Below are 22,194 nucleotides of genomic sequence, written 5' to 3'. Positions count from 1 at the left end.
TCATTTCTACTAGACAAATAGAGGAACCTTTTCTAAACCTATTTTTGACAGGTTCCAAATTAGTTGCTCTCTAGCATGAACAAGTAGGTTTTTCCTCTTGAAACTTGAATTATTAATCCTGCAAATCAAGAAAAGGGCCACACAATGATAGTGGCTTTCTGCTACCCTTTTAAAAATCATTGATAGCTTTCAGCCACTATCTGTGATTGGTAAAGGGCAGAGGCTAGTTGCTATCCAGCCTTCAAAAATTAGTCAAGATTAAACAGTCTGAACTAATTTTTATTCTCCCTTTGGAGAATAAAAGGTGTTAGCAGATTGTAGGTTCTTGATCAATATGGATAGCAGCCAAGAAATGATTCCTATAAGTTTCACTGCAATTAAGATAACATGTGTTTTGAGTCAGATAGGATATTAACCTTGATGCATTCTCAAATGGAATAAGCTAGTGTGAAGATAATACAGCTTATATAAGATGATGGTTATTTTAAGTGTGATATGCATGAGATGTAATAGTAAATCTTAATGTTCCAAGATTTTAGTTTTACTCTGTAGAATAAAACATAATTCTTACAGTTCTCTTAGACACATTTTACTCTTTTAATTACTAAGTCATCTCTTGTCTCCTAAATCAACATGACATATGACATCAAAATAGATCCTGTCCACACTGCACTGATTCTTTTGGTTTTGCAATCATTTGTTGGGTAAAATATTGGTTTATTCACACAGAGATCATTACTCAATGAGATAATCTACACCCATAAACAACTTATCTTATCCCTGCTTGGAAATAGTTCTACTATTTCTGAGTAAAACAACTGAGTAAAAGTTAGTCTCTGTTCAAAAATAACTTTTACTGAAATGAAAATGTAAGCATTTACTATATCCTGTTATTTCATTATATTCTAAGGTTTGATATAGTAAAATCGTATCACTTGTGTCATGTCTAAATTAATTAGGACTAACTAATATGTGGACATACTTGACAGCATGATACATTTAATTTTAATAGAAGAAATGAGATTTTGTTATTAAAATAGCACTAAATTAAGATACTTCTCAGTTGAATCCATAATAGAACTCACTATAGTACATTACCAAAAGGCTCTGACCCAAGCTGATATGCAACAGTCCTGTTTAACCCTGCGGAGGTTACGGCTGATCTGACAGATACAAACAAATTGTTTAATATAAATATTCTTACACATATCCAGTGTCATGAGTAGCTGCGCATACATATATTGCGAATGATATTTTACACTGTTTATGTGGTCAGTTTTGGTTTAACATGTGTTATGTAAAGGTGTGTGATATTTCATAGTAAATTGTATCTGAGAGATACCGCAACCTCCAATGTCAGTATAGTATCGGTTTATTTTATTTTTTATTTATTTTTTTATTTACCATTGAAAATGGCTGGAAAAATATATCGATTGGATAATCAGATGTTGAAGAGATTCAGCAATTTTGTTATTACTCGAGTCCGATGATTAGAATAACAGTCGTATGCAAAAGTGAAATTTGATAGTAAATTCTATCTGAGAGATACTGCAAACTCTGATGTCAGTATAGTATTGGTTTAGTTGTTTTTTTCTTTGTTCAATAATTTCCAGATTATAATTGAAAATAAATAAACCATGTATTTTATTTGCAGTGTTTTCTTTTTTTAAGTTTTATCGCATTTTAGCACATACTAGTAATGAATGTAAACAACTTATCTTATCCCTGCTTGGAAATAGTTTTACATTTTCTGAGTAAAACAATTGAGTAAAAGTTGGTCTCTGTTCGAAACTGTAAGAAAAGACCTAAAATGTACAGACAGGCTCGTTAATCGAAAAGATCAAAAGAAGACAACTTAAGTGGTACTGGGACATGTCGAGAGAATGCCATCAAAAAGACTACCCAACCTTCCTCTGTATGCAAGAATAAAAGAAATAAGAAAAAAAGGAAGACCAAGAACTAAATGGATAACAACAATAAAGGTCATCTCTGGATTACAAACATATAGACAGCTCACCAGCCACTCAAGAAACCAAGACTCCTGGAGGTTGTTGTGGAAACATGGAAGACTCAACCTGTCCCCGGCAGAAGAGGACAGTAAATAATGAATGTATCTCTCAGATACATGCGACCTACACTGCAATTTTTTTTCAACTGCGACCTCCACGGGGTTAAAATGAAATTCACTATGGTAGCTTATCCATTGTGATAAACTCTTTGTATAGTTCTTATGAGTTTGCTGTAGTAAGAGTTGACTGTAGTAACAGTGTAAAAATCTCACAATCATTTTACTTGTGTGTTTTTTTTTACATATATTATATACACTGAGTGTAAATTTTGTAAATAGGACTAAGTTTTACTATGTGATAAATAAATATATATATATCTAATCATGCGGCCTCCTCTTTTAAGAGAGTTGCAGCTGATGAACTGTCCACTTCCATGCCTCTCTATCTCTTGCTTCTGTAAGATGCTTGCCCCTCCAGTCTTTGATGTTGTCTTTCCATTGCAGTTGGAGTCTTCCTCTCCTCTCCACCATCCTCTGTAATACTATACTGGAGAGCTCTCCAGAAGAACCCTTCATCAAATGTCCTGTAAACACTGCATTTCTTCTTTGGATATTAGCCATATTGTCTCTTTTCACCTTGAATCTTTTAAGAACCTCTTCATTGCTCACTCTTTCAGTTCAGCTGATATGATCCATTTTGCTCAAGCACCACATTTCAAATGCATTCAGTTGGTCACTCATCTCCTTATTAAGTGTCCAGGACTCACCTCCATACGTCCCCATTCTCCAGATCATTGTCTTGAGAATTCTTACTTTTAACTGTTTGTTCATATTTCTGTTTCCTAATATGCGATATATTTGGAAAAATGCTGCTTTTGCTTTTTTAATTCTGTTCTTAATTTCATAATTAGATCTATTGTCATCTGTTATCCAAATCCCAAGGTATTCAAAACTTTTTACACTTTCTATTCTATCATCATCATCAAATTCCTGCCATATACCCTCAAAGGGTGTACAGGATATTATAGTACTACATGAAAAATTTACATCATTACTAACTCCCTATCTACAATTTTGTTCCAAATCAGTCTGTTACTTGTCAAGACTCCACCATTATCAGATCTTATATTTCTATCGTCTAAGGCACTTTGTATGGTATCAATCCATCTATATCTTGGTCTTCCTCTAGGTGGTTTTCCTGCCAACCTGGCGGAGAACGCTTGTTTTGCTAATCTTTCATCGCCATTCTGTTTAAGTGACCATACCACCTGAGATTAGCTCTGGTAACGCATTCCTGGATGCTGACAATGTCAAGTTCTTTTCTAATATCCTCGTTTTTAATATGATATTGCCATTGACGCCTCTAATCTTTCTCAGGACTCTCCTATCTGTGGTCTCTAGTCTTTGGTCAAGTGTTTTACTTCTGACACAGATCTCAGATCCATAAGTTAAAACTGGTATGAACACTGTCTTGTATATGGCCTAATTTAGTGTTCCGACTAATTTCTCAGTTATTCCATATGAATTTATTCAGTTGACTTCCTACCATACCAGCTTTGTTGATTCTGTTGTCTATTTCCATATTTAATTTACCATCTTCATTAAAAATCATGCCTAAGTAGCTGAAATGTTTTACTTGTTCACCAAGTTTTCCGTTCACAACGCAGTTGACATTTTCAACGATTCTGCCTATTTTCATTGCCTTTGTCTTTTTATTGCTGACCTTCATACCATAATCTCAGGTTGTATGGTCACTTAAACAGAATGGGCAATAAAAGATTAGCAAAACAAGTGTTTTCCACCAGGTTGGCAGGAAAACGACCCTGAGGAAGACCAACATATAGATGGATTGATACAGTACAAAGTGCCTTAGACGATAGAAATATAAGATCTATTAATGGTGGAGTCTTGACAAGTAACACACTGATTTGGAGGAAAATTGTAGATTGGAAGTTATTAATGATGTAAATTTTTCATGTAGTACTATCATATCCTGTACACCCCTTGAAGGTATATTGCAGGAATATGATGATGATGATGAAAGAATAGAAAGTGTATTCTTCTCAGCCGTTTCTCAAGTATACTAGCATGAATCTTACCAGGAACACCCAATAGGGAAATACCTCTGTAATTTTCACATTCTGTTTTATTTCCCTTTTTATATATGGGCACTATCAGAGCTCTACTCCAATCATCAGGAATTCGTCCCTCTGTCCAGGCTTTCTGAACTATGCAGTGCAGCCACTGTAAGACTTTTATACCACCATACTTCAGCATTTCTAGTCAAATATCATCTACTCCTGCTGCCTTTCTGCATTTCAAGCCTTTGACGGCTTTTTCTACTTCAAGTATGGATATGTATTGATGACTGTATGCCTGTTGAGTGTTTTTTTTCCACTGTGCTATCCCTGTTTCTTTCATTTAGCAATTTTTCAAAGTAATTACTCCATACTTCAAGGATATCTTTTTCTCCCGTTTTCATGTCGCCTTTATCATCTAACTCCTTTTACAGCACTCATTCCTTCATTTCTAAGCTTCTTCAACAATCTCCAGAATATCTTACCACCTTCTCGATATTTATTTACTATGTTCTTGCAAAAGTCCTCCCATTACTTTGGTTTAGCTAGTTTTGCACAGTGTTTAGCTTTCTTACATTTGTCTCTGTATTCTCTAAGAGCAAAAGCTGACTTATTTGCCAGGAACTTTTGATATGCTTTCTTCTTTTCCTTCACTGTCTATTTTACTTCTTGTGCCCACCATGGAGTTCTGATTTTTCTATCCCTGCAGACAACTTCACCACATGCCTCTCTGGCTGAATCAATCAGTGTTTTCTTCAAGGTTTGCCACTGAATCTCCAAGGTTTGGTTACTGTTCTCAAACTCTTTCATTTTTTCTTCAATAATTTTTGTGTCTACAGTTCACATCTGAGAGCTGCTCAACTTTTATTTGCTTTAAAACTTTTTTACATGTTATTCTTTTCAATATGAAATTCAATTTTATCCTGCTCAAGACTAAATAGTGATCACTTCCAGTTTCAAATCCTTTGTACACTCTGGTGTCCTACACCATGGAGAAAACATCACTATCAACAATAACATAGTCAATGAGACTTTTCTTATTCCTTGCCTCTTTTCTCCATGTGAATTTGTGCACATTTTTATGTTGGAACATCATCAAGTTCCTGCCATATACCCTCAAGGGGTGTACAGGATATGATAGTACTACATGAAAAATTTACATCATTACTAACTTCCTATCTACAAATTTCCTCCAAATTAGTCTGTTACTTGTCAAGACTCAACATTATCAGATCTTATATTTCTATCGTCTAAGGCACATTGTACTGTATCAATCCACCTATATCTTGGTCTTTCTCTGGGTCGTTTTCCTACCAACCTGGCAGAGAACACTTGCTTTGCTAATCTTTCCTCAACCATTCTGTTTAAGTGACCATACCACCTGAGATTAGCTCTGGTAACGCATTCCTGGATGCTGACAATGTCTAGTTCGTTCCTAATATCCTCGTTTTTAATATGATGATTCTCGTAGATAGGCTTATACGTTGGTTATACATTTCTAAATAACTTAGGGAATTAAAACTACGTAGATCCGAATATAAATTAAATAATACTTTAATAGATATTTCCGATATTTCGGCAATGTCTCATTGCCATTTTCTAAAGGAACTTAACAAAAGGCAGGAGCACAAACAAGCTCTAACAATATAGTAACTGGAAATGAAGATATCTTTCTCCTAGAAGTCCTGATGGTGCCCTCTGGAGGGCTAAGTAGGCATTCTTGGCCGTTGGGCTGAAGGTCAGCAGACCTTCAGCACAATGGCCAAGAATGCCTACTTAGCCCTCCAGACGGCACCATCAGGACTTCTAGGAGAAAGATATCTTCATTTCCAGTTACTATATTGTTAGAGCTTGTTTGTGCTCCTGCCTTTTGTTAAGTTCCTTTAGAAAATGGCAATGAGACATTGCCGAAATATCGGAAATATCTATTAAAGTATTATTTAATTTATATTCGGATCTACGTTGTTTTAATTCCCTAAGTTATTTAGAAATTTTAATGATATTGCCATTAATGCCATCTGTTCCCACCTCTAATCTTTCTCAGGACTGTCATATCTGCGGTCTCTAGTCTTTGGTCGTGTTTTACTTCTGACTCAGCTCTCAGATCCATAAGTTAAAACTGGTTTGAACACTGTCTTGTATTCAGATAATTTAGTGTTCTGACTAATTTCTCTCTTATTCCATATGAATTTATTCAATTGACTTCCTACCACACCAACTTTGATTCTGTTGTCTATTTCCATATTTAATTTACCATCTTCACTAAAAATCGTGCCTAAGTAGCTGAAATGTTTTACTTGTTCTATAGGTTCTCCATTCACAACATTGTTGATATTTTCAGCGATTTCTACCTATTTTCATTGTCTTTGTCTTTTTATTGCTGACATTCATACCATATCTATTACAACAGCTATTCAATTTAGTCAGAGAATGTTGCAGACTTGTAGCAGATTTATTTAGAAGTATAACATCATCCACATATAGCAAAGAGCTGACATTAACATCTCCAATTCTGATATCATATTTAATACCACTTTCCTTCATTAATGTGATCCATATATGTTTAACATTAAACAATCTTCTTGTACTTCCTTCAATTCTAACTGCTGACTTGCAACTCAAATAAAGACTAAGTATTGCTTGATATAATGCCCTATTGACACAATACAAATTTAGCATGTTGAATAGCTTCTCTCTTGGCAGTTTGTCATATTACTTTTTCAGATTGACAAGACGTAAATAGAGATCTTGGTTATATTCCCATGCTTTCTCAACTATTTGTCGTAAAGTGAAGATCTGATCCTGACAGCCTCTATTTGGCCTGAATCCAGCTTGTTCTTCACCAAGCTTTTCTTCCACAATTCTTCTCAACTGTTTCTCAAGTATACTGGCAGAAATCTTGCCAGGAATACTCAGTAGGTAAATACTTCTGTAATTGTCACATTCAGTTTTATTTTCCTTTTTATATATGGGTACTATGCGAACTCTACTCCAATCATTGGGGTTTTGTTCCTTTGTCCACGCCTTCTGAACTATGCAGTGCAACCACTGTAAGACTTTTATACCACCATACGTCAGCATTTCTGGTCGAATATCATCTACTCCTGCTGCCTTTCCACATTTCAAGCCTTTGATGGCTTTTTCTACTTCAAGTATGGATATGTATTCCTGACTGTATGACTGTTGAGTGTTTTTTACCACTGTGCTATCACTGCTTGTTTCATTTAGCAATTTTTCGAAGTGATTGCTCCATACTTCAAGGACATCTTTTTCTCCCGTTTTCATGTCGCCTTTATCGTCTCTCATTCCTCCATTTCTAAGCTTCTTCAACATCCTCCAGAATATCTTACGGTAACCTTCTTGATATTTATTTACCATGTTCTTGCCAAGGTCCTCCCATGACTTTTGTTTAGCCAGTTTTTCTTATTCCTTGCCTCTTCTCTCCATGTGAATTTGTGCACATTTTTATGTTGAAACATCATCAAGTTCCTGCCATATACCCTCAATGGGTGTACAGGATATGATAGTACTACATGAAAAATTTACATCATTACTAACTTCCTATCTACAATTTTCCTCCAAATTAGTCTATTACTTGTCAAGACTCAACATTATCAGATCTTATATTTCTATCGTCTAAAGCACTTTGTACCGTATCAATCCACCTATATCTTGGTCTTCCTCTGGGTCGTTTTGCTGCCAACCTGGCAGAGAACACTTGTTTTGCTAATCTTTCATCGCCCATTCTGTTTAAGTGACCATACTACCTGAAATTAGCACCTGAGACCAATTTTTCGAAGTGATTACTCCATACTTCAAGGATATCTTTTTCTCCCGTTTTCATGTCGCCTTTATCGTCTCTCATTCCTCCATTTCTAAGCTTCTTCAACAACCTCCAGAATATCTTATGGTAACCTTCTTGATATTTATTTACTATGTTCTTGCCAAAGTCCTCCCATGACTTTTGTTTAGCCAGTTTTTCTTATTCCTTGCCTCTTCTCTCCACGTGAATTTGTGCACATTTTTATGTTGTAAGATGGTGTTAGTAATAACCAGTCCATGTTTCTATTCTATTATTTTATATATGTATGTGTATGTATGTATGTATGTATATATATGTATATATATGTGTGTGTGTGTATGTGTATATATATATATATATGTGTATATATATATATAAACCTGTTTGTATTTAATAATACAATTGTATATGTTACTATTATTGGAACAGCGATGTAGTTTTAAGTGGCAGTATAACAAAAGGAGACTAAAATGCATTTAAGTAATAAAATTATTTACCATAATGTTGTAATCCTTAGGGATATACATTGAAATAACGTTGCATGTCCATTACTATTAACAAATGAGCATTGTAGTAATGTCTGTCATGTTGTCTTTGGAGTTTTGCTTTGAATCTTGGTAACAGACATGCACATTAGTTGTTTTTTATAACAACTCTCACCAGATAAGAAGAATGTAAGCAAGAAGGAGGAGAGCTGGAAAGGAATAATGAACTACTGAGTTAAGGTCTGTGATCTCTGCAAAGTTTTGTATGCATCTTCATCTGCTTTCTAATGAGATACTCTGAAGTTAATGTTGAAGGATATTATAAAGTATCAAGCCTTCATATATTAGTGAGAATGTTATGTGCTTAATGAGAAGAAAGTTGTATATATTCCGAGGAGCAAGATGGAATCTGCAGTAAAGTTTTTTAATAGGAATTGCATTTGGGATATCTCAATTAAATGTATTCCTCTTATCTGAGTGGTTATTTTTCATGACTACTTCAGCAGAATGAAGGAAATATCAGTTAAGGAAACTTTCTAACTAGAAGAAGATGGCATATGCAAGTATATTAGTCAAGTGAGATATTTAACTTTTATTGCATTCTAAGGACTTTGAGATATAAGACAGAATGAATGAGTAAAAACAATAAAATAAAGAAGTAAAGAAAGTTAAAGACAGAAAGTTCACATATAGTCCAGTGAAACTATAGAACTTTCAGCTGAATGCTATGTTTAGTTTGTTTTGTATAGTATTTAATGTTATTCCCTAGAAGTGAATTTTAAAGAGAATCTGAGTGAGAGGTAGTGTTTTCTTTGATCTCATATTAACTAATTCTAGAATTGGCCATATAATTATCTCCTGTATTCAATCAGAATTTAATAGTTTAGATATACAGAATATCAGAATTTACTAATTCTGTAGAGAATATGAATATCAGATCTCCTCGGAGAGATGAAGAAAATTACTTAATATACAGAATTTTATGTTTATGGTAAATATTTTAATTTAGATTTTGGCTTCATTCTTTGAAAACATGTTGATCTTTGAAGTCAGTTCATCATTATGGGTATGAATCTGAAACATTTCAGCTAACCACTAAAAAATTAAATTTATATGTAAATAAGGTTATATCTTACTCTCCATGATTGACTGTAAATAAAAGGTTGGATATATAGAGCAAAGGTGTCATGTTATAGTATGTTGTCTTTCCATATGAATTTATGAACATCTTTATATTGAAACATCAGTTACAGAAACAATCTCAGACTTGCTGAAAGAAGCATAATTCAAAACAGGTGTAGAGAAATTATAGAAACACCTTGTCAACATAATTGATGAAACTGAGATGAACTCTAGCAGATAAAGATAACTATAAGATGTTTTTTCCCTTATGGGCCAGAGTGATTAGGAAATGGAGTAGTTTAATATTAAATATGAAGATAGACTTCTTCACTGATTGACATTTTCAGGTAGAGTGATGCAAGCAAATTTCAAAATGAGAAATTGGAAAATACAGCATATTTGTGTCTTTGTTCACATGGAAGACATCATTAGCAATGTATGGGAAGTCTGAGTCATTAGAGCTGACAAAAAGGACACACATAACCCTTGATAGAGACCTATATAACAGAATAAGAAATAAATAATACATGCTGTCCATTATTTAACACCATGTTCCAATATAAAGATGATCAGAAATTTGTATGGAATGACACGAGAAAAAATGTCTCTGTATTCTCTTGTATCCTGAACCTATACGAAGATACCACAGATTGAAAATTTTTAGCAGGATAAAGATAAATCACTCGAGAAAAAAACAGTAAGAGATTTAATATTGGTATATTTGAGTCTGCACTTTTCTGCCAACTCAATATACTAATAAAATTGGAGAAAAGTGAGTTTCTCTAATCATGTTGGAGAAAAGTGAGTTTAAAATTGTGAACCAAACTTCTTAGACCTGGTGGCAAAATCTGAAGCTATTGATTTAATCAACTGGAGAAGTTTGTATGGTGAAATTTTCTGCGGGAATAGCAGAATTAGTACCTTATGGACATAGGAAGTTTTAAAGAGTCAGTCCTAGAAAATAAAGTGTCAAATTTCTGTTATGTCAGCATGTGCTTCTTAAAGAATGCAGAGAAAAATGTAAAAAGGCTGTGTGTGTTGAACATTTCCTATCATTCCTTGGAAGAATATAGAAGACACATATCATGAACATGGCAGTATGTTTTGAAACTACTGAGCAAACTTTTGAAATGGAGAGAAGAGTACCAAATTACAGAATTAATCAAATGATAAAAATAATATAAAAACAAAAATCTGACGTAATTCTTTGAAATTCTTAGATAAGTAGTGACAAAACATTTCCAGAAGGAATGCAGTCAATTATATTTCAGTATTAGAGATTTTAGAGAGAGAGAGAGAGAGAGAGAGAGAGAGAGAGAGAGAGAGTACTAAATATTAAAAATTGTCAAGAACAAACTTAAATGTAGAAAACTATACTGTCAATCATATGAAAGTATTGAATCCAGAAGGAAGAGAAAGGGAATTAACATCAGCAGTGCTACTTATAATTCTTTCCAACTTTGCATCATCAGCAAACAACTGAATATCCCCAGTCAGTCCACATGATATGTCATTTACAAACAAGTTAAACAGTAGGGGCCCAGAACAGAACCCTGGGATATGCCCATTGGTTACTTTCCTTTTTTGAGACACTGCTACATCATACACAACCTGCTGGTATTATTCAGAGAACCAATTTCCAATCCATCTAACCAATATACTACCTATTCCCATCTTCTGCAGCTTGTACAATAACTTATGTGATAAATGCTTTTTGCAAAATCACAGAATATCATTGTATATGATTCTCCCTTATCTAACACACTTGTTACCTTATCATAAAATGCAAGTAAATTACTGAAACAGGACCTACCCTTTACAAATCCATGCTGACCATCATAAAGAATGCTATGTCCATCAACCCAATCCTGTATTCTGTTCCTTACGAATCTCTCCAACACCTTGACCACAACTGCAGTTATACAGACTGGCCTATAGTTGGAGACTTCTGTCCTAGAGCCATTCTTGTGGAGTGGTACTATTTTGCCTTCTTTCCACTCCTTAGGAACCCTACCCACTACAAGACTTTCATTAAATAACCAGGTCAAGGGCATAGCCAACTGTGGTGCACATACCTTAAGAATACATGGTGATGTGTCATCCATTCCCACAGCCTTATTAATATCTAACCCAACCAACATCTGATAAACCTCTGATTCTTTAAGTACTAATTCCCCTAATACTTGCCTCTTTTCTATATATTGCATGGCATCATTTATGCCAGTGTGATATATGCTGATAAAGTGCTAGTTCAATAATTCCACTATATCCTTTGCAGCTGTTAATCTTCTGCCATGATTCTCCACCAGTGTTAATCTGTCATAATTATTCTTTCTCTTGCTTGCCATGCAGCAGAAAAATTCCCTTGAGTTAACTTTGGCCTGACCAGCCAATCTGCTCTCATACTGCACCTTTTCTTTCTTTACCATGCTCATCACTTTTCTAGGCTACACTTTATACTCTTCATGAATCTGATCACCACCAACTGTTTTGTATCTCCTCCATAACATTTTCTTTTCCAGCACAGCTTACTTGATTTCACTCTTCACCCATTTCACTCCTACTCTATTTACTTGCACTTAACCCTTGGTAAGCAGTCATGCATTGCTTTTGTCAGATATTGCCTTGTGAGTTTCCATCCATTCTCAACAGCTTTTTCACTCAGCTCATCTACCCAATGTGCTGATGCTGACTGACTACAGAGCTATCTGTAATCACATGCTTCATACTTTTACATGTATCCTTTTTTGGCAGTAACCTTTTCTTGTTTCATCACTTCCCAAACAAGTACCTTGTGTTCATTCTCACCAACTGGCAGCAGTGTCAACTGAATGTAACAATATGTAAGAAATAGAAAGGGGGATGGTAAATCCCTTTATGTTTTAAGCCTGGTACGAATTAAATTAGTATGTAAGAAAGTTTTTATTTAAAAAGTTAAAGTTGAGCAGCTTTTACAAGTAAATTGTCAACACTGTCTATGTAACAGCTTCCTGTTTTTTGCTGGATCTTGTGGCTAGTCTTTTGAATCCCATGTTGTGCTGTGCCAGATTTGTGAGGTTTGATAAGCCAAATGTGGTCTGATGTTCAGAGATGCATTTGACAGATCTTCCTGCTTATCTGTAGTAAGACAAGTTGCATGAACATGGTATTTTGCATATGTCAGGTATCATTAATGGCGAGTTTCTTTTGGAGAAGATAGCAGGTTATGAATGAAAGTGACTATTACTTAGTACTAAGCAGGTTAAAAATGGATATCACATTGAAAAGAGCAGTATGTAAGAAAGTTTTTTAAAAAATTAAAGTTGAGCAGCTTTTACAAGTAAATTGTAAACTTGACTATACAAATATTATAGAAGAAAAATGAAACAAATTCAAAACAAGAACCAAATGGATATCACATTGAAGTCTCAGTGGCTAACTCTGAAGAAGACATTAATTGATTCAGCTATGGAGGCATGTGGTGAAGTTGTCTGCAAGGATAGAAAAATAAGAACACCATGGTGGACACAAGAAGTTAAAGAAGCAGTCTTGGAAATGAAGAAATCATTCCAAAAGTTCCTAGCAAACAAGTCAGCAGATATCCTAAAAGAATACAGAGAAAAGTGTAAGAGAGCTAAGGTATGTGTAAAAGTAGCTAAACAGAAGTCATGGGAAGACTTTGGTAAGAATATAAATATCAGGAAAGTGGCAGAATGTTGTGGAGGCTATTGAAGAAGCTTGGAAATGGAGGAAAGAGTGCTGTAAAAGGAATCAGAGATGAATTAAGGTGGCATAAAAACTGAAGATAAGGTTATTCTAGATGTCTGGAGTAATTACTCTGAAAGACTGTTAAACAAACCAAGCAGTGACAGAACAATACTTGAAAATTTTCCAGAGGAATGCAAAGAGGAGTACATATCAATATTTGAGATAGAAAAAGCTGTCAAAAACTTGAAATGTGAAAAGGCAGCCCGATTAGATGATGTTCGAATAAGAAATATTGGAGTGTGGAGGTATAAAAGTTTTTTGCTGGCTACACTGCATAATTCAGAGGGCCTGGTCAGAAGGTCAAATACCTAGTGATTGGAGTAGAACTCTCATGGTACCCGTCTATAAAAAAAGGGAATAAAACTGAATGTGAGAATTACAGATGAATTTCTGTACTAAGTGTTCAAGGTAAGATTTATGTGAGCATACTTGAAAAGAGGTTGAAAAAGATTGTGGAAGAGAACAAGCAAGTTCAGGCCATATAGAGGTTGTCAAGATCAGATTTTCACTTTAAGACAAATAGTTGAGAAATCATCGGAATATGGCATGGATCTGTACTTAAGATTTGTAGATCTGGAAAAGGCATATGGCAAGGTGCCAGAGAAAAGCTTTTCAAAACACTACAATTATATGGGATGAATGGAATACTATACAGAGCAATATATAGCTATATTTGAGTTGTCAGTCAGCAGTTAGAATTGAAGAAAATACAGAAGATGGTTTGATGTAAAATCAGGGATAAGACAAGGATGCACATTATCTCCACTCTTGTTCAACATCTACATGGATCACATTATTAAAGAAAGTGGCATCAAGCCTGATATTTGAATTCAAGATGTCAAACTTAGCTCCTTGCTTTATGCAGATGATTTACTCCTAAACACATCTAGTGCAAATCCAAAGAATTCACTAACTAAATTGAATAACAGCTGTAACAAATTAGCATGAAAATCAGCAATAAAAAAGACCAAAACTATGAAAATAGGCAGGAGCATAGAAAACTTCAGCTGCATTCTGAATGGATAACCTATAGAACAAGTTAAATATTTCAGTTATTTAGACATAGTTTTTAGTGAAGAAGGCAGGTTAAATCTGGAAATAGACAACAGAATGAGCAAAGCTGGTGGTGGATAGCCAGCTGAATGAATTAATTTTCTATGGAATAAGAAAGAAATTAGCCAAAACACCAAACTAGCAGTATACAAGAGTGTTCAAACCAGTTTTACATTATGGATCAGAGAGTTGGATTAGACATAAAGCACTTAATCAAAGACTAGAGACCACAGATATGAGGGTTCAGAGAAAAATTGGAGTAAACAGAGGACTTGATATCAATGGCAGAATCATATTAAAAATGAAGATAATAGAAAGGAACTTGACATTATTAGCATTCAAGAATGTGTTAGCAGAGCTAATCTAAGGTGGTATGGGTACTTAAATAGAATAGGTGAAGAAAGGTTAGCAAAGAGGTGTTTGATGCCAAGATGGCAGGAAAGAGACCCAGAGGAAGACCAAGGTCTAGGTGGATTGATTTGGTCAGAAGTGCCTTAGAAGCATGGAATGTTACATATGATGATATTGGAGTGCTCAGAAGTAATAGATTGATTTGGAAAAAAATTGTTGATAGACGATTAATAATAATGTAATAACTTAATCATGCAGTGCTGCCATAGTAATCTGAACACCCCTTGGGGGTACATATTAGGAAATTGATGATGGTTTATAGGTAGTGATCAGAGTATTTTTTTCATAATTTTTGCTACCCATTGAGAGATGTTACAATTTGCTACAAGGTGTTTGAGCATGTGGCAATACTGAGTGGGATTTTTCTTTTTTCTTGGTATGGCAAGAACCAGAGTTGGATAGCGTCTTCCTTTCAGTTTGAGGGGTTGGTCACCATGTGATTCAAATCCCATTCTAGTGATTGCTCATGATGCATGGAGGTTTCGAAAATTTTTCTTATGAGAGTCAGTTGAAAAACTGGAAGTATCATATTTTCTCCCCCTTTTTTTTTATGTCTGAGAATTTAAATCTGTTATGTGTAAGTGGTGACAAACTTTCCATACCACTTCAAGAACTTACACATGCATTCAGCAGATATTATACATCATGGCTGATCTGTCAACTGCTCCCATATTCTTATTGTATTCTATTACATAATGGAGATTGATTATTGGCTGATTGATATCTCTTTCCTGATGTTTTCATTTAGTTTTCATGACCCATGGTCTGCATGCATGCTTCTCACTATTTTTACTTTCCTGAGAATATGGAGAGCATGTGACACATCAGCGAGAAGATTTTTTCTGCATGCACTAATACAAATATTAATACAAATACAAATGCACTAATACAAATATTTTCCTCCAGATAAAAGATAAGTGCTTTAGTTGAACTGAATTATATTTGTTTTAGCATCTTGCTCACATTCTATAACAATGTTACGATTGAACTAGACAAGGGGAATGGATACACCATAATACTTGTGGATTTTACTAAGGCTTTTGACAGAATACAACAGCATGGCAGACTGTTGCATAAATTAGAGATTATGGGTTTGGGTTATAGAAAATTTGTGTGGATAAGAGGATGGCTGACTGACAGATATCAAAAAGTGATATACAGAGGATGTGAGTATGCAAGATTTAAGGTAATCAGTGGTGTACTACAAGGATCAGTGCTTGGTCCGCTGTTATTCATTATGTACATTAATGATATTGGGAAGGATTTGACAAGCGACGTACAGCTATTTGCTGATGATGCAAAGATAGGTAGGGTAATCATGAATGCTGCTAATAGGCAGTACTTGCAGAATGATTTGAATAGGCTGGAAAATGGATGCCAGTTCAATGTCAGTAAATATGAAGTCATTCACTTTGGTATGATTAGATATCCAATGTCGTATTATATTGATGGGATTATGCTAGAAGAAACAGATGAGGCTAGGAATCTTGGAGTGTTAGTAGACAGGAAGTTGAAGTTAAGGGGCCATGTAGCAAAGATTGCAAATACAACTCAAAACACTAGCAAACAGGAGAAAGAGTTGTGATATGATTGAGACTAACCAACTTCTGAAAGGATCATACAGGCTTTCAATTGATGGAATTTTTCAGTTTATGGAGAGTGGGGAAAGGACAAAAGGGCATCCTTGGAAGCTGAAATGCCACTAAGAAGGGGGTGAGAGCTAGATTTTTCTCTCATAGGGTGGTGGTGCATGATTGGAATATATTGCCATTGAATGTTGTGAGTGCAAGCAGTGTGAAGGAATTCAAGAATAAGTATGATAGCTGGTGTGTATTATGTGGTCTCCCTCGATGCATCCCTGACTCTCTGGAAGCCTCTCTTAATAATAATAATAATAAGAAGAAGAATAGTAGTAGTAATATCCATAATAGATATCACATGCTTGAGAAATTCAAATGTTTTTTAAAACCTTTTTCAGAGATTTTTTTAAATTCAAAAGCATATTGAAGAATACTTGACCTCAGCAAACATGCTAATTTTGAAACTGCTTGAGGTAACTGAAGCTTAGCATATGAAAACTACCTGAATGTTATAAAACTGTAAATAACCTTCAGGTGGTGTGGTTCTTTTATTCACTGACATGAGAAAATTAAATTTGCTTTAATAGGAAAGAGCTGTTAAATATAAATCAAGTTCTGATGCATACTTTCTTATTCTGATGTTTAAGATATATATTTACATTTTAAAAAATTAATATGCATTTTCTTTCAGATGCAAATTTGGTCAATTAGGCCCTGCAAAAGGTCAGTTTAGTTCTCCTCATGGATTTTGTCTAGGAGTTGAGGAAGAACTGATTGTGGCAGACACCAACAATCATCGAATTCAAGTATTTGATAAAATGGGAGAATTCAAATACCAGTTTGGTGCTGCTGGTAAGGAAGAAGGAGAACTTTGGTATCCTCGAAAGGTAAAATTTATAATTTTATTTTAACATATCATTTCAATCCTTGAAAGATTGGAAACCCACAGTGCACTTAGTAGTGTGGGAATGCTAAGGTTAGATAGCTTCTGTAGACCCTTAAAAATCAGGCACTTTGCTAAAGCTAGTTTTGTTGGCTCATATTATGAAATGAACATTTGATACCAGAAGACTTCATAAATCCTCATACTATGGTGGGATTCAAATCCATGGTCTTGTAAGGTTGAAGAAAAGAGGTTTTTTGTTCTTTCAGGCTTACATATAATGTATGTTTTGGATGGCTGGGAATAAATTATTGGTATAAAAGTTGAACAGTAAGGCTAGATTATGAAATATCTGTTTTTTTTTATTTTTTTTATTTTTTTTATTTTTTTTTTTTTTATATAGAAGTAACTACATATTGCAAGTACTGTTATAGTGAACTTGCCATAATAAGTTACCAAATGTCCTAATGAAATCTTCTTTTTTAGTAACGCTATTTGGTGTAACTAGTTCACTGTAATGAAAGGTAACTACAATAATTTTATGCTTTCATAAACATTTTCTGTTTTACTATCTGGTCATTATTATATTCAATCTTCCTCCTCAGTTACTCAAAACTATTCATTCATTCCCTTTAGTATATTCAGGAAATAATGCATTAATGATTTTGAGGCATAGCTTGTACAGTGAGCTGGGATTCAGGTTCAGCATCAGTGTTAAGTAGCTGTCATAGAAGCTGTCTCTTAAATCTGTTTACTGATTCCATTCGTTGGTAATCTTCATGCATAATGTATATTTTTCTGAAAATTAAGCCTACAAATATTCATATCCAGAGTTAATTGGATTACTTTAATGCATTATCAACAAAGAAATAGATGACCAGATGAGCTATCATGTGACAGAATGTTCACATGTACACTTGAATATCACCCAGGTGGTTGGATATATTTTAGCTTTAAAATGTAAGTAAATAAAAACTAGCCTCCTTCCTCACTTTCATGCTAGATTTTTGAAAAATGCTTCATGAAAATTTATTTATATCAACTTAAATATGTCTAGGAATATGCCATAATGTGGTGCTTAAGGGTCAAAGCTGTATAACCGAGAGGACACCTCCACATATCCTTCAAAGGAATGTGGAGAACTGACTAGGGTTTCTGACCTAATTTCCAATCCTCACCTTCTTGTGGTGCACCCTATTTAGGTATCTACTTGGATACTGAGTGAACAAGGATGGCCTGGCAATTTGGGATTTTGTCAACTAAATTGTATTCTTATTGGCTTAAACCACAAATATAAAATGATGGTACAACAAGACAGATTTTTGTGTTGGCTGACGCATCACCCAGGTAAACAAGGCCCTTGTTGTTTTTGCCAGGGAACCAGGGTGAACAGCAAAAAGTCAGCTACTGAAATAGATCCTAAATCACTCAACATCACTAGCTGTTGAGTGAGCCTGAATGGAAAGGAAATAGTGCTAGCTGAGGAATTGGATAAGTACCAGATTGACATAATAGGGGTGACTGAAAAGACAAAAAAGACAAAAACTTCAGATCTTTCTGAGCAATAAATACAAAATGTTATACTCAGGCAAAGACAAAGGAAAAGGAGTAGTCATAGTATTCAACAAAATACGAGGCTAATCTTGAATGGTAGGCATTTTCAAATAGAGTGATGTGGGCAAATCTGAGAATGGGGAACTGGACAATGAGACTTATTTGTGCCTATGGTCCCACAGAAGGTTCTACTAAGGTAGAAGTGGAAGAATTTTTTTAGCCTTTAGAGAAAGCAACTGACACAAGGAAAAAGGAAAAATTGGTCCTTGTTGGGGATCTAAATAGCAGAGTAGGAAATGATTGTCAGACATACAAAAATATTTTGGGAAAATTTGGAGAAAAGAGCAAAGCTAATAATAATGGAAAATACTTGTTGGATTTCTGCTCAGAACATGGACTGGTTATTACTAACACCATGTTCCAACATAAAAATGTGCCCAAATTCACTTGGAGAGAAGAGCCAAGGAATAATAAAAGTCTCATTGACTATGTTATTGTTGATAGTGATGTTTTCTCCCTATTGCAGGACACCAGAGTGTACAGAGGATTTGAAATTGGAAGTGATCACCATTTAGTCTTGAGCAGGATAAAATTGAGTTTCATATTGAAAAGAAGAACATTTAAGTTTTAAAGGGAATAAAAGTTAAGCAGCTCTCAGATGTGAACTGTAGACTAAAATACACAAACATTATTCAGGAAAAAATGAAAGACTTTGAGAAAAGGAACCAAACCTTGGAGATTCAGTGGCAAGCCCTGAAGAAAATATTGATTGATTCAGCCAGAGAGGCATGGTGAGGTTGTCTGCAAGAATAGAAAAATTAGAAATCTATGGTGGACACAGGAAGTTAAAGAGGCAGTGAAAGAAAAGAAGAAAGCATATCAAAAGTTCCTGGAAAATAAGTCAGCTTTTGCTATTAGAGAATACAGAGACAAATGTAAGAAAGCTAAACAGTGTTTAGCTTTCTTACATTTGCTAGGTGAACTAGCTGAACAAAACAGTAAAGAGCCAAAAGGCTATTTTTTCGGCGACGTAAATTATTTAAGGGGATAAAAATCCCTCGTTGCCCTAGTGTTTTACCACCAGGTGTAGACTTAGGCTTGGACTTGCCTAACGTTCTTCGGCATGAAACTTTTAGATTTCGATCTCTGAGTTTCTTATTCGGCTAAAAAATAACGAGGGATTTTTATTCCCTTAATTAAATAGCTAAACAAAAGTCATTGGATGACTTTGGTAAGAACATAGAAAATAAATATCAAGAAGGTGGCAAGATATTCTGGAGGCTGTTGAAAAAACTCAGAAATGGAGGAAAGAGTGCTGTAAAAGAAATTAGAGATGATAAAGGTGACATGAAAACAGGAGTAAAAGATATCCTTGATGTTTGGAGTAATTACTTCGAAAAATTGCTAAATGAAACAAGCAGTGAAGACACAGTTATAAAAAAAACACTCAACAGTTATGCAATCAGGAGTCCATATCCATACTTGAAGTAAAAAAAGCCTGAAATGTGGAAAGGCAGCTGTAGTAGTTGATGTTCGACCAGAAATGCTCAACTATGGAGGTATAAACATGGCTGCACTGCATAGTTCAAAAGGCCTGGACAGAGGGACGAATTCCAGATAATTGGAATAGAGCACTCATAGTTCCCATATATAAAAAGGGAAATAAAACTGAATGTTCTTATTGTTTTACAAAGGTATTTCCATACTGAAATACCGAGAAATATGAAATTACAGAGGTATTTCTCAACCGTTTCTCATTTGAGAAAAGGTTGAGAAGAATTGCGGAAGGGAAACCTGATGAAGAGCAAGCTGGATTCAGGTCAAATAGAGGCTGTGATGATCAGATTTTCACTTTACGAGTTGTAGATTTTTTGAGTTGTAAGTCACTAGTTAGAATTGAAGGAAATACAGGAAGATGGTTTATGTTAAATCTGGTGTCAGACAATGATATACATTATCCCCTCTATTATTCATTATCTATATGGATTACATTATGAAGGAAAGTGGCATTAAACCTAATATCAAAATTAGAAATGTTAATGTCAGCTCTTTGCTTTATGTAGATGATGTTATACTTCTAAATAAATCCACTAGAAGTCTGCAAGATTCCCTAACTAAATTGAATAATTGTTGTAATAGATATGGTGTTGAAGGTCAGCAATAACAAGACAAAGACAATGAAAATCGGCAGAAGCATTGAAAATATCAACTGCTTTGTGAATGGAGAACCTATAGAACAAGTAAAATATTTCATGATTTTTAGTGAAGATGGTAAATTGAATATGCAAATAGACATCAGAATCAACAAAGCTGGTATTGTCGGAAGTCAACTGAATAAATTTATATGGAATAAGAGAGAAATTAGTCATAACACCAAATTATCTGTATACAAGACAGTGTTCAAACCACTTTTAACTTATGGATCTGAGAGCTGGGTTAGAAGTAAAACACTTGACCATAGACTATAGACTGCATATATTAAGAGTCCTGAGAAAGATTAGGGGCATGAACAGATGGGGTCAATGGCAATATCATATTAGAAACGAAGATATTAGGAAAGAACCTGACATTGTCAGCATCCAGGAATGTGTTAGCAGAGCTAATCTCAGGTGATCACTTAAACAGAATGGGCAAAGAAAGATTCGCAAAACAAGTGTTCTCTGCTAGGTTGGTAAGAAAGAGACCCAGAGGAAGACCAAGATATTTGTGGATTGATACAGTAAGAAGTGCCTTAAAAGATAGAAATATAAGATCTGATAATGTTGGAGTCTTGACAGGAAACACTGATTTGGAGGAAAACTGTAGATAGGAAGTTAGTAATGATGTAAATTTTTCATGTAGTACTATCATATCCTGTACACCCCTTGAGGGTGCATGTCAGGAATTTGATGATGATGATATGCCATAATTAGTTAAAATTTAAATACTTTAGATTATTATGATTTTCAATTTGCTAATATCATATGTTCCTGCATATTACTTTAAAAAAGTAGCTTGAAACGTGTTAAGGGAACCTTAAAATGAACTAATAAGAACGATATATAGGCATGCTGGTGGTTTCTGTTTTCTGTTAATTCAAGGTTGCACAGCTATCATTATTTTGCTTTGTACTTTGGCTAAAAATAAAAGCTGGTTGAGTTTGGAGAAGATTTTAAGACCTCAGTGTGTGTGTGTGTGTGTGTGTGTGTGTGTGTTATGCTTTTCATTCAATGGAGTATTTTTAAAGCAACTGGCATCTCATCCACTGAATAATATAGCACAATGCAGTTTTGCTTGTTTTTAATCTAACTAAAAAAAAAGACTGAAAATTATCATTGAATGAAATTAATTCAAATTATAATGACTTCATATAAAGCACCTCAGATCCCCAATGCACACATTTCTCAACAAGTTTGAAAAACATCCTGAAAAAAATCTCTCAAATTGATATTATGAAGAAATCGTTCAGCTCTCAGGTTTTTCTGAAACTCA

At 34.6% G+C, this 22,194-nt stretch overlaps 1 protein-coding gene across 2 annotated transcripts in view; it reads left to right on the top strand.

Annotated features, from left to right (window-relative positions):
- LOC150099939 (protein meiotic P26-like) overlaps positions 1-22,194 on the top strand; it is a 277,051-nt gene that overhangs the window by 220,539 nt on the left and 34,318 nt on the right. For both annotated transcript variants that reach the window (XM_090402559.1, XM_090402558.1), the window contains one exon: positions 16,978-17,173. In XM_090402559.1, the coding sequence (XP_090258685.1) occupies positions 16,978-17,173 (196 nt within the window). The remainder of the gene's footprint in view (positions 1-16,977; positions 17,174-22,194) is intronic.

This window comes from Typopeltis vanoorti, chromosome 13, assembly GCF_054136105.1.
Source record: "Typopeltis vanoorti isolate ZY-2024b chromosome 13, IOZ_Tvanoo_1.0, whole genome shotgun sequence".
In the NCBI taxonomy this organism is placed as follows: domain Eukaryota; kingdom Metazoa; phylum Arthropoda; class Arachnida; order Uropygi; family Thelyphonidae; genus Typopeltis; species Typopeltis vanoorti.
This window is presented reverse-complemented; position numbering and strand designations above follow the sequence as displayed.